This window comes from Sarcophilus harrisii, chromosome 2, assembly GCF_902635505.1.
Source record: "Sarcophilus harrisii chromosome 2, mSarHar1.11, whole genome shotgun sequence".
Lineage (NCBI taxonomy): Eukaryota > Metazoa > Chordata > Mammalia > Dasyuromorphia > Dasyuridae > Sarcophilus > Sarcophilus harrisii.
In genome coordinates, this window is record NC_045427.1 from 654200283 (window position 1) to 654214520 (window position 14238).

Sequence of the window (14238 nt, forward strand, 5' to 3'; positions counted from 1 at the left end):
GATATGGGAGCAAGGAAACTTGCAATCAATGATTTCTTTTTAGAAAATCATCAATCACGGTATTGGGGCCTTGGCTTCCACATCTGGCCCCCATGATCGGCCAGCTGAGGGAAAGAATCGCCTCTGCAGACCCCCCTTCGCTCCTTCCGCAGACAGATGTGCTCTCCCCGCACCCGACATCTGGACGGCAGACTGAGCGTGACCTTTCCCACACGCGCCTGATCTCGTGTCAGCCCCGAGATACTCTGTATCCAGTCTATGTTCCGGCCCCACAGGGGACATCCCAGACTGATGTTCTGATATGAAAACCATGGGATGCGCTAGACTCCAGCCTCCCGTGCTAGACCCCAGCCTCTGGCGCTAGACCCCAGCCTCCGGTGCCAACGTTTCTTTTTGATTAATAAGGACTCATATGTGTGCTCTGAGGGGCCCTCCCTGTTCCAAAGGTGGGCTTGGAGGGGATGGGGGAGCACTCACCTGGGGGGGGGAACACTCACCTGGGGGGAGCACTCACCTGGGGGGGGGAACACTCACCTGGGGGGAGCACTCACCTGGGGGGGAGCACTCACCTGGGGGGGGAGCACTCACCTGGGGGGAAGCACTCACCTGGGGGGGGGGGAGCACTCACCTGCGGTGTAGCTCCAGCCCGGGATGTGGATGGCCAGCTTGTTGGGGTGGCTGACCGTGTGGTACAAGGCGGTGCCGTCTCCTCGCCCCTTCCCCACGGCTGAGGGATCGGTTCCCTTGCCAGAGTCCGGTAGCAGCGCTGGGTTTCCCGGGGTGGGCGTGCCGCCCCAAGGGCACGGGTGGCTCCCCGCAGGGACTCTGGGCCCGGGCGGGCTCTCCCGGAGGCGGGAGCCTTTGCAGTTGGGCTCCCAGGCTGCCGGGGCCCTGGCCTGCCCTGGCTTGGCGGGCCTGGGGCTCAGAGGACCGGCTGCCTCGGCCTCCTGGCCGGCATTAGCCATGCGATCTGCTCCATCTGCTGTCAGTCGGTGAGAACTGCAGCCGAGGCTGAGGGACAGGACAGATCTGTGCACTCTGGAGCCGGGGACGGGAGGCGGCCCGAGGGGCACGGAAAGAGACCTGTCTAAGTAACGGACGGTGTTTGCCCCGGGCTGAGACACCCGCAGGTGAACGCAGGAGCTGAACACAAGGGGGACCTTCTCCCCGTGGCTCGGAAGGGCCGGGGGGATCATGGCGTTCTCTTTATTTTCAGGGTTCAAAACCCAGCACGGACTGCCTTGCCCCGACGGCCCGCGAGGTTCTGGGGCCCGGAACGGGGCCGCCGGGCTGTTGGCGGAGCCCTCGGGCGCATTTGGGAGCTTGGGTGGGGGATCCCGCCCCTTGGCCGGAGCCGCTTTGTCCACGCGTCGGTCCTTGGCCCCGCACTTGGAGCAGGGGGGGTCGACAGCGGAGCCCCACCGCAGTGGGGCGGCCCCGGGGACGACTTGTCTGGCTGTGATGGTGATGGAGGAAAACCCTCTTCTTGGGGGGAGATCCCGGCTCCCCTCCTGGACAAAGAGCCTGGCTCCCAAGCCGGCCTCCCCGGAGGAAGTCCTGATCCCCATTCTGCCGGGAAGCAAGGAGAAGGCCTGGTCCCCGGGAGCCAGAGGCTGGCCCGGGGCACCAACTGCAGGCTGAAGCATCAGGCCCTGGCCCGGCAAGGCCGGGGCCGCCTTCTGCAGTCTCCGCTCGTCCATCAGCTGGGAGATGAGGAGGGACGAAATCATCCTGGTCTCCTGCAAACGACAAGAGACCCGGATTAGGATTCAGCCCTTCACCGGAACCGTGCCCGGGCTCCCTTGTTAGGCTGGCAGGAGGCCCAGTTGTTCCAGCTCAAACTTCCTGCCCCGCTTCCTGCCAGCTGTACCCTAGGCCCGAAAGCCTCTCCCAAATGGGGGGAAGAGGGGGGATTGAAATCCAGGATTCCTCAAGCATAAACCTGAGACATTGACTGACTTCCTCAGTGGGCTTGGGTTCTTTTAATGACATCCATGTCAGTGCCATTGTCAAAATCCAAACCCCCCCCCCCCAGCCCCCAGCCCATCGCCACCCCAGGGTGCAGAGCCTGTGATTCTGCCAGAAAGCAGGGGGAGGAGGGGGTGATGGGGCAGATGGGGGTGATGGGGCAGATGGGGATCCTGGGTGTGTGTGGGGAGGGGGGGTCAGCTCAGCTCTCCTGCCCAGATGGACGGGTCTGCCCGGTGATGGAGAAAACCTCCACCCTCCTCCCCATGTGAACCCCTCCCTCCACCAACACGAGGAGCTCTCTAGACTTCCGGTCTCACTTGCCAGCCGGATCCCACATCTCAGCATCTCTGGCCCCTGAGACTCCGGCCAGGCCGGAGCAGAGTGACTGACAGCAGCCGAGCCTAATTTGTCCTGACCTCAACAATTGCAGCCTCTCACAGGCAGATGATGGACGGTTTGCTCCGAGGAGAGGAATACGGGGGGCTCAGGATGAGCGGGTGCTGGAGGGGGAACTGGGGCCTATCCACTTTAGGGATTGAGATGACGTAGATTGCACTTTTAATCCCAGAGGGGATGTGCTGGGCTCGGGGTGCGGTGAAGCTCTGAGGCTGTGTGGGGATCACTCCCCCGAGGGCCTCACCCAGCCTGGACTGAGGGGACAGCACCCGGGCCTCCTTGTGGAGACTTGTTCCTTCTGTTTGTTCAGAAAGCAGCGTGGCGGGGCCTGGAAGCACCGGCCCCCACCGCCCTCCTGGCAGGCCGAGCCCCACGCTCGCTTCCTTCCATTATTTTCTTGTAAAGCTCCAGATGTAAATATTCAGGGCCAGGTGTGTGGGGCTGAATTCATTGGCCACCCACGGAGCACAGAGATGCTCCAGCCAAGGAAGCTGGGAGAAGTGACTGCTGGGTGGCAGGTGGAACCAGCCCAAACCAGAGGGGGAGGAATATATCAGAGACAGCACAGGTAGGAGGAAAAGGAGGAGGAAGAGGAGGAGGAAGAAGAGGAGGAGAGGAGGAGGAGGAGGAGAAGGTCACCTAAAAGGAGGTTGTAGGGAGCTCATATGGTGATGTGGTTCCAAAAGCCAGGAGAAAGGGAAAGAGGGTGGATTGGGAAGGAGAGGACCAAGGCTCAAAATCTCTGAATAATCTAATGATAATAAGAATGGTGAGATTTATAAAGCCCTGCAAATAGATTATTTCATTTAATCCTCATGACCACCCCTGGGACATAAGTATTATTTAGATATGCAGTTGGGGAAACTGAGGCAGACAGAGCCCAGAGTCACACAGCTAAAAAGTGTCTGAGGTCAGATTTCAACTCTGGTCTCCCTGCAGTGAATGAAATGCTGGGCCTGGAGGCAGGAAGAATCATGTTCCCGAGTTCAAATCTTGCCTCAGACCACTTCCTAACTGTGACTCTGGGCTCTGTCTCAGTTTCCTCATCTGTAAAATGATCAGGAGAAGGATATGGAGACCGTTCCAGTATTTCTGCCAAGAAAAGTCTAAATGGGGTTAAAAAGAGTTGGACACAACTGAAAAATGACTCCTCCTCTTCCACGACAGCCACGGCCAAATTCCCGACTCTAGGCGCAAGGTGTGCCCACTCTGCCCTTGGCTGCCTCGGACCCGGGACCATTATCACTCCTCTCAGCACCCCCCACACTAGTGTCAGTGATGTAACCCAGTGATAGACTGGGGGACTCCTGTTGTCCTGACATCAAATCCAAACTTGCCTGTTTACAATTTCTATCCTTCACTGGTAGTTCTGGCTTCTGTGACCAACCAGAATCATCTCAAGTGACTCTGAAGTGTTATTAGTATTTCCATCTTCCAGGAGGAACCTGAGGCTAAATTCATAGCTACACCAGGGGTTCCATGTGTCATACTGGCCAGAGACCAAATTTGAACTCTGATCTTGCTAATTCCAGGTTCAGGGTACCTTCCGTTATTCTATTATGTCCCCTCCCCATGTGATCTTGTATTATTTACTCCCACAAGATGGTGAACTACAGATCCATGGAAGAGGGACACATGCTTTCTCTACATTTTTTGTCCCTCCCAATGCCTAGCACAGTCCCTCTGTATACAACAGGTGCTCAATAAGTGTTTATTTCTGCTATGAAAAGATCATAAGCTCATAGATTCCCAGCCAGAAGGAGCTCAAAGGTCATCTAGATCAACTACCTTTTTGGCAGAGGAGAAAATTGAGACTCTTAAGAGAATAAAAGAATCATTCAAAGTCACATCCAGGGAGTAAGAACAAGGCTAGGGTTCAAACCTAAAATCTTTGACCACAAATCCTCCTCCTACGAAACCATTCTGGCTTTTGGAGAATGGGGTGGGAAGGAAGCAGACCCTTAAGGGCAAGACATTTCTGAAGCTTTACGAGCTGATGAGGTTCTAAGCTACCTCCCCAAGTCGGTTCTACTAAGGGCTGAGATGTTGAAGATTTTATCCCCTTTCAATCCTCTCCCCGTGGGCCTCAGGCTGGTATCATCCATCATCACTTCTGTAATCACAAAAAGAAGGGAGCTGATGAAGTGAAAAGAATGCTGAGATTGTATCAGATGACTCCCAAAGGGCCGCTCGTCCTACTCTTCCCACCTACCTGACAATGGGCATAAATGTTAGCTTCCTTGGACTTGATTCTCAAGAATAAACTGAAGGAGTTGCTCTAGAAGCCCCTTCCAAACCCTGGAGGGTTTGGGATCCCAAGACCCGACTCCCCAGAAATCCTCACGAGCCAGCTCTGCCCTGGCGTTGCCATGTTGGTCTGGTGTGCCTAACACCACGAAGACCCGACTTCTGCCAAGGTAGCTTGGGACCTCCGTGCCCGTGCCCATTCCACCTGGCAGAGGCACCAGGTGGAGGGATTTGTCGTTTAAAGTCAAGGGCAGTAATAATACACAGTAGAGAGGACATGAACAAAGACTTTGAGAAAATATTTCTTGGGAAAAGGAAGTGAGGAGGAGGAAAGGGAGGCGGTGGTGAGAGGGAAGAAAGTCATGGGAACAAGAGCAAAGAGAGGGATGACTATGAAAAACAAACAAAAGGCCGAACGTGATCTCATCTGTAAATGATCTCCTCCTTCTCTCAGGGTAGATAGTGACGGCGTACACTAATCTCATAGTTCTTGTCTGTGTCAGTCTACGAATCCTCCAAATTCTAGGTGCTACCAAAAAATCTTGGAGCTCTTCCATGATTTCTCTTACTATTGCGTGGCCTTTGTCTTGTCCATTTGGTATAATAATGAATAATTTTGAGTATTTGTGTAGCATTTTAAGATTTGCAAAGCACTTTACATTTGAGAGATATGAGCTATTATTACTCTCCCTCCCCATTTTACAAATGAGGAAACTAAGATTATAAGAAGTGACTTGCCCAGGGTCACACAGCTAGGAGGAGGTCTGAGTCTGGATTTGAACCCAAATTTTCATTACATTCTTACATTCCTGTGTTTTTCTTTCAAGGGCCATTGAATTTCCCAACTCCCACAACAGGACCAGGCCGCCTCTTTCCTCCACGTCACCAAGTCAGAATCTCTGCAGCCAGGCCTTTTATACTTAAACAAGAAGCCACTCTGCTACATTGACCCAGTGAGTGGTCATCATTCAGCCTCCTCTTGGAGACTGCCAGTGAAGGGGATTCATCCCAATTTGAGGCACCTTGGATGGCTCCCATTACATGAAAGGTCTTACATCAAGACAATTCTTCTGTATACCCATGGGTCCCCCGGGGTTTGCAGAACAAGACACAAACTGTCTGATGGAGTGAGAACTCAAGCCACAGACTCCAACCCCTATCTAAGCACTAACCCCCAAACCTTTCTGACAAGGGCTGGTCTAGAACGAATCTCTGCTTGATGACCTCCAGACCCTGTGTACTCACTGAACTTGCTAACAACCATCCCATTTTGGACAGCTCCCACTGTTTCGGGACCAAGATTTGCTCATTACAACCTCTGTCCATGGTACTTAAAGGGGGGGGGGGGCTTAGGGACGCCTTTCCCTTGGCATCATTACAAGTTTCCTATAGCTCCCAACCTATGGACTCAGCCTTTCCTTAGGACACCAAAAGACCATCAAACAAAAGCATCTGGCCCAAAGACCCCACATTAACATGGATATGATCTTCTGCCCTGCTTAGAAGCCCACCCTGTCTCAAATGCTGCAGGACACATTTTGTCATCTCTTTTCTAGAGGTTCCAATGGCTTTTCAGAGTTTAGCTTCCTCTTTAGTAACTTTGCATTCTAGTCACTGCTTTGATGGCACAGGTTCTAGTTCATTCATTTTGCAGCAATTCATCCCCATCTCCCCATATTTAGCTGACTTCTTGTTTTTATTGCTTATTGTAAAGGGCTGAAACTCTCAAGTCGATGCACTGAGGTTGGACAACCAAGCACTTAAGGCTAATTACCGATTGGACAATATGGGCATATGCTTGGAAAATGGCCTTTCCCATTATTCTGTGCTGGCTTGATAATTGATGTATACTAGGAGGGACTAGGGGTGGAGTAAGACTAGCCAGAGTCACTTCTGGGCAGGAGACGAAGAGGAAAGGTCTTGGGGATTCTGCGTCCATCCAATTCACTCCTATTTCTAAAGACCAAGAATAAAGACCAAGGACTTTTGCTTATCTTGATTCCAGCTGATTCTAAGGTATCCAGATGCTAACTTGGTCTTCACAGTTATTCCACAACACTCTATGAATTGATTTATCATAGCTTTTCAGTCATTCCTCAGTCAATGGACACTTTCCAGTTTTTACTATAACTCCTCTAGGATGTTAGGACTTTGTTTCTTCCTTGACTTCCTTGAAGCAAACATTCACAATACTCCATTTTCTGGGCCAAAGGATATAGAAAATGTAGTCACTCCCCTCCCCCCCATGATTCCAAACTGAAATCCAAAATGGTTGGATTTCTCTTCATAGTTTCACCAATAGTGCAACAACATGTTAGTCTTCCTGTAGTCCCTCCAACATTGCCTTTACTACCTTTGTCACCTTTGCTGGTCTACACAGCACAAGGTGAGTCCCTGGAGGTTTTAATTTGCATTTTTATTATTAATATTAACTTTGGGCGCTTTAATATGGTCATTTATAATAGGAAATCCTTTAAAAATGGTTCATTTACTTTGACCAATTATCCATTAGACAATGAATGGCTCTTGGTGTTATAAATCTGTCCATTCTTCCCCACTGTTCCTAGTTCTGCCCTCTGGGAACGAGCAAAAACAACCTTTCAACATTTCAAGATGAAGATTGTGGTAAATAGTGGTGCTGCTGACCTGAATGGTAATTAATGCTGATCTAGGGACCCGAAAGACTTTGTCACAAGTATATGTGTAATTCTTCAGAGGCAAAAGCAGCGGGAACCTCCTTCTAATTCTTATAATACCTAGGCGTTAACTTAGAAGCCGAGCTAGAGAAGGCCCTTTCTGTGCCTCTTGGGTGGAGAAATTACTAGATCTAAGGGACAGTATATATCCACTCATCTGCCCATGAGCTGCTTCATGTATTTCCTAACAGAACTATGTGCTGACTACATCATGAGGACTTTTGCCAAATGTGACCTGAACTTGAGAGAATTTAAGACTAGGTCATACGAGAAGACTCAGGGCAAAGAGGAGAGAGAACTAGTTCTGTTTGCTAATGACATTATGGTTTACTTAGAAAATACAAGAGAATCAGCAGAAAAACTAACTGAAAAAATAAATAATAAATTCAGTAAAGGTGTGGGCCCCAAATAAACCCACCAAAAAATCATCTGTGTAATCAAGTCAACGATCTTTTATCAAGGGCTTGCCACATGGAGGTCACTGTGCTGAGTGTGATGGAGATACAAAGAAAGACACAGGACAGACCCTGCCCTCAAGGAGTTCACAGTTTCATAGGGAGTTTTGGTTGGGTATCAAAGGAAACCAGAGAAGAAGAGATGAAGTGGGAGGAGATGTTCCAGGACAGCCAGAGAAAATGCCCAGAGTTGGAAAATGGAGGACTTGGGTCCAATGTCACTCAAGGCAGAATACAGAAAGTGGAGTAACTTGTAAGAAGACTGGCAAGGTAAAGAACATCAGATCATGATGAGCTTTCAAAGTCAAACAAAGAATTTCCTATTTGGTATTGGAGGCAATAGGGAGACACTGGAGTTTATTGAATAGATGAGATGATGTGTCAGATCTGTACTTTAAGGAGATTAGATTGACAGCTGAGTGGTAGATAGCCTGCGTTGGCAGACACTTGAGGAAGATCATCTGGAAGACTACCGCAATTAGCCCAGCCATGACATGATGAGGGGCTGTACCAATGTAGCAGCAGCGTCAGACAAAAGAAGGGGACGTATTTAAGAGATGTTATAAATGTAGAATTGTCAGAACTTGGATATCAGGGATGAGAAGTACTGGATGATACCTAGATTTTGAGCCTGAACAACTGGGAAGATAACAATTCCCTCAACAGCATTCAGCAAATTCAGCAACAGCAAACAGCAGAATAGAGCAGGATTTTATTTGGGTGTGGGAAGAGTGATTGAGTTCATGATACATTTAACACATCTATGGGGCATCCAATTTGAGATGGTCAATGGTCAGTTAGAAATGCTAGATTGGAGCATATGGACAAGTAGATCTAAGAATCACTGACATAGAGACGATCATTGAGTTCATGGATTCATCAATTATTGATTTAAAAGGCAAAGTATTGTCATTAATTGATGAATGGTCAAAGGATATGAACTGATAACTTTTAGATGAAGAAATTAAAGCCATTTCTAGTCATATAAAAAGTACTCTAAATCACTATTGATCAGAGAAGTGCATATTAAGACAACTCTGAGGTACCCCTATACACCTCTCAGATTGGCTAAGATGATGGGAAAAAATAATGATAAATCTTAGAGGGGAGTGGAGGGGACACTGATACATTGTTGGTGGAGTTGTGAACTGATCTAACCATTCTGGAGAGCAATCTGGAACTATGTTCAAAGGGTTATAAAATCATGCATACTTTCTAATCCAGCAGTGACACTACTGGGTCTGTATCCCAAAGAGATCATACAAGAGGAAAAAGGACCCACATGTGCAAAAATGTCTGTAGCAATTGAGCATGGGGCAGAAATGTCATTTCCTTTTTGGGAACAGTACTGTTGATTTGATTAATATTTCCAGAGAAGACAAAGTAATGGAATAGGAAATAGTGGGAAGATGACTAGAGAGAAAATTTCAAAACACTGTGTATTCCCCCAAATTTGACAGAATACAGAGAGCATAAGACTTGTAGTTTGAAAGTCGTGAGCTCAAACTGGGCCCTCAGCAAATCACTGTACAATGTTCTTGATTGCCTCTAAGTTTTCTTCCAGCATCAAGCCTATGATTCCATGAAGTGAATTTAAGGGAGAGCCCACAGTACTTGGAAGGAAACGCAGATGGATTCAGCAGGGGCCGATGGATGGATGCTACTCTTTTATCAGTTGTTTAGATTCAAGACTGAAGAATGGATTGAGAATCTCTGTGGCTCCATCCTCAGCCTCTGGTGGCCATTCTGGAGCTGAGCCAAGCTGGACATCAGAGGCAGGGCCTTCTTTGCTTGTGCTCCCCTCCTTGGCCCAGCGTTGAAGACCCAGGATCACCCCTGAGCAGCCTGTCCTTGGAGGAGGGCCAAGAGTTCCTGCCCTTTAAAATTTGCTTAACTAAGCTTTCTTTGGGAAATGACAGAATTTGAATTCCTGAGCTGGGGCAAAAAAAAAAATGGCGGCAAAGCTATTGCTTTTAGGGAAGAGGGATCTGGATGGCTCTGGCTCCATCCCTTGCTCGGCCCTCGGGGTTTGCCGAGAGCTCTGTAGTCGAACTGAACTTCTGTCAGACCCAGCATCTTACATTTCCTTTTTCTTAGAAGCTTCGTTAAAATATTGACCTTTTTAAGGCGTTTCAAACATGATCTTGTCCAGCTAGTAATAGCTTTTATGTATTTTATTGAACGTTCTTAACTTTATACTATATCCTCAGGCACTTCTGAGGAAGGACACAATTTCATAAATTGAAACAGGGAATCAACAGATGCAGGATAAGAGGATTAAAAAAGGTCCAACTCCCCCTACACAGCAACAACTCCCCCTTCTTATACTGATCTCTACACAGCTGCCAGCCTCATCTTCCTGGAGATCACAACTGACCAGATCATTCCTTGGCTCAAGGACCTTCAAGGGCTTCCTACTGCCCCAAGCTGCAAGACCAGCTCCTCGGTTTGGCCCTTGGAACCTTCACAAATGACCTTACTGGGCTCGGTTCCCTTCACATAAACTATAAACTTGACCCTTCCCATTCCAGTTTATAATTTCCTAATTTTCTAATTACCTCATATCTTGTTTATACATTTTTGTTAGCTTTTTGTCTTATTAGACTACAAGTTCCTTGAGATCAGGGACTGGTTTTTTTTTTTGTTTTGTTTTGTTTTTTGCCATTTTTATTGGATCTCCAGTATTTAGAACTGTTCCTGGTACATAGCAAGTGCTTAATAAATGTTTATTGACTAAGTGACTCATCAAGGCCAAGTGGAATGAGCAGCAGCATTTTGCTGTGGGAAAGACTTTGTGAAAAGCTTCCTTCATTGCATTGTTGCAGTGTGAGGTGGTACCTGGATACTCATAGGGTCACAGGACACTGAATTTAGCCCAAAGGGACCTCAAAAGGCATTGCATCCAACCCCGTGGCTCAGGTGACTTGCCAGGCTCAAGCGGATCATGGCCAAGTCAGTAACTGGTCTGAGAGGAGCAGCCACTCAGGCAAGGAGGGTCACAAAGGCCTTGATGATTTGCCCTGGACTGTCTCCACTAACCAAGGAGTCACCTGTGCTAGGAGGGGCTCATCTCTGGATGGAGCTACAGGAGAAAAAAGAAGAGAAAGTGAGCATTAGAGAGAGGGGGAACAGAAGAAAGATAAGGTCCCAGTGAAAGGCGAAAGGTGATGGGACATAATCAGAGGGGTCTGCCTTGCTTAGGAAAAAGGTCACCCCTCCTTCAGGGGAGGGACTGATAGACAATTAGAATGTGGATCTTGGTGTTGAGCCAATCTGTGTTATATTGAATTTGGAAAAAGAGGAAGTTCACTCATGATAATCTCAATTTTTCCAGTGTAGCATGGAAATAAAAAGACAACTCACTAAGTGCTCATTAAGTACTTAGTAGATGGCAGTCATTGGGTGGAGCAGTGAAAATAAAATTAATTCAAAAATGAAGGTGGTCCCTGGCTTCAAAGAGCTTACATTCTAACGGGGGAACATAGCACGTATGGGAGAGTTGAGCAGCAAAGTGTATTGAATACTTGGGGGTCCTTAGGACACAGGGACAGAACTGATGTTCAGGGGTCATTAAGGTATATTGCCAGAGAGGGGAGATCTTGAGGAGAAACGGGTAGGTGGGATTAGGGCAGGAGATCAATGGGGACAAAGGGGGCTCTGTACTGTTCCCAAAGTCATGCTCTGCTGAGAGGAAGAGGGAAGAGAAAATGGGTTCACAGCCTAGACTGCAGAGGCTAGGGAGTGAGTTATAAGCAGTCAATTAACTAAAAATAAAAGGATTGCCCTACAGCGGGGGGGGGGGGGGGGGGGGGGGGGGGGGGGGGGGGGGGCGGTTCCAGTTGCAATTCCCTTTGTGGAGGACCCAGTCAGCCAGCTTGTGCAGCTTCTAGCAGTACTCTTCAGCTGCCTGTAGACTGGAGCAAAGGAGGCAGAGAGTGGGGTCATCAAAGGCTTTAGTTTAGAAAGTGATGAGTCAAAAGTGGAAAAAGGAAAAGGGATCCAGGGCTACAGGCCGGAATAAGGATGAACTTGTTTTATAGCATCAAAGCCTCAAAGGGAGAAAAGTGAAGCTGGAGCAGGGATGATGAACGAGGAAATCAGGGAGGGATGGTGTGAGGGGGACAGAGAGCAGGTTTAAACAAGGCTAGGTACAGAGCAAAGGGAGAAGGTTTCAGTCAGAGGGACTGCAGAGTTTTGGAAATGTGGAGTAGAACACTGGTGGGGCGTGAAGTCTTCAAATGTGTGACCATCACTAGGTATGGCTGTGATCATGGGGAGGTGAAAATCAAGGGAGGTGAGAAGAAAGACGGATCACCATAAAAAGAGAGAGAGAGAGAGAGAGAGAGAGAGAGAGAGAGAGAGAGAGAGAGAGACATGGAGACAGAGACAGAGAGAAGAAAGGAGGGAGAAAAGGAGGAAGAGTGGGAGAGAGACAGAGCTGTCTAAACTACAGCCATGTGATTCCTTTGGGGTAAGGCACATCTCTCCTGAGTCACCTTCCAGCCATTCTCTTATCCCACATGTCTCAGCAATACCTAAGGGGTCAAATGCAGCTCCTTCCTCCCAGAGCCCCGCTGTTTCCTGCTTGTTATCCATATGCTGCACGTTTCTGTCTAGACATCGGAGTCCATGAGCTTTACTGTTGGCCCTTGTCTTGTGGAAGATCGTTTTTTGCATTACTGACTCTCCCATTGTTTGTATGTTCTGTTTGCTGCTCTCTGGGGTACGGGATTTGAAAGATTTACAATTTTCTCCTTTCTGGATCCTCTCTCAGTTCAGAGCTTTCTGATCAGCTTCTCAGGCCTCCAGGCCAAGATGGTTTGGTTTGGTTTGGTTTTTAATTGGCCCTTGTTAGATGTACTCTATTCCTGGCCAAGAGTCCAGATGGTTGGTTTTTTGCTCTAATACAGTTTATGCTGTGTGCCAGGATTCCAAATCGGGTTCAAGACTCCTTTAACTCCCCCTCCCTGGTATTTCAAGTGTCCTTGACTGTGCTCTCCTGGAATAAATTATGAATGATCTCACATTCTTTTATTACTTGCTAAGGTCTCCCCGAGACACGTTCATCAAGATGGCTCCGGTGGCCAATAAGGAAAGCTTAGGGGCTGGAATGGCCATCTTTCATCCAGGACATTAAAGGAGCCAGTATTTATTAAGAAAAGTTCACATTTTATTAAATACAAATTGAAACAGGGCCCATCTGGGGCCTAAGTCAATCAATTGACCCTCAGTTCAATCTGAATCAATATTTGAAGGAAATGTCTGACGTTTAAAGCTATGAATCCTTATGAAACCTTTGCATTTAGGCTATTCTTTCAACTTCACTTTCCCCTAACACAGCAAAAGCTGGAGGACAATATCCATCTATAAAAAGGAAATCAATGTTTTGTGAACTGTTACGGTTTGGGTTTTATTCGAATGTTGGAGTTGTTTTCTTATGGTTTTGAAAAACCCTGTATAGTTTTATTAGAGGTATTCTCAGTCCAATGTATTTGCACACTGAATCTGCATCCAATAATTTTTTTAAATCAGATAATTAAATATATTCATAGTTTTCTTCAAAAGTATAATTAGCATAATTCCTAGTCTTTGCCATATCTCTCTGTTGTCATTTAAAATCACCAGACCTCTCTCCTTTGCACCCACAACCAGAATGAAATCGATAATGGAACTACTTTCTTCTTTTTTTGACATTAATTAATCAAATCAATTTTCTTTTGGAATATTTATGAGAACAACTGGAATAATTGGAGAATCCCCATGAAATTACAAAACCCAAACTCCTTGGGATAAACCAATGATGTCAAACACAAAAAGAAACCCTACATTGACTTAGAAAACAACAAATTAACATTATGTTCTATTTTTTTTTATTTTGTTAAGCATTTCCCAATTACATTTGGTTTGGGCACTTGACACTTTGGGCACTGGAGACCACAACAAATACAAGCTTATCTGAAAGTCATGGAAGCCCACACGTTCACAATTTCCACTGTGTAAATTAGACAAAGCAAAATGCGGAACCACGGCTGATGGTCCCATTTTAAAAATAATGTGTTTTATGTCTAGATGTGGGACGCACGGATTACCTTAGCATAGTCAGGTTTCTTCTCTGCAACCTCGGATTGAAGGCCTCTGAGGGAAAGCCGATTGCTCTCATCGTACGGGCTTGCCTGAAGTCCTAGGAACAAGGAGAAATTGCCTTGCTTTAGAACATCTGCAACACAGGCTCCACTAGCACCGATAGCTGCTACAGATGTCGGCACTAAGACATTTTATACCAACAGGCAGATCAAAGGGTTTCTCTTTCTGCCCAGGATAAATCCCTTCAATTCCTTGATTTCCTCTTTCAGTAGTCAAAATCTGGGGCATGGGTTTGCATAGTACAGTCTTCGGTGGGTGGGTGCATTGACAATGCATCGTTATTATTATTTTTTCTTTTTTGCTGAGCAATTGGGGTCAAGTGACTTGCC

The 14238-nt window shown here is 47.4% G+C and overlaps 1 protein-coding gene across 3 annotated transcripts in view; it reads right to left on the reverse strand.

Moving 5' to 3' along the window:
- The window catches only part of C2H10orf90 (chromosome 2 C10orf90 homolog), a 250462-nt gene that overhangs the window by 88755 nt on the left and 147469 nt on the right, over positions 1-14238 (reverse strand). For all 3 annotated transcript variants that reach the window (XM_031957017.1, XM_031957018.1, XM_031957019.1), the window contains 2 exons: positions 13855-13946; positions 629-1739 (listed from right to left, as the gene is read on the reverse strand). In XM_031957017.1, coding sequence (XP_031812877.1) covers positions 629-1739; positions 13855-13946 — 1203 coding nt within the window. The remainder of the gene's footprint in view (positions 1-628; positions 1740-13854; positions 13947-14238) is intronic.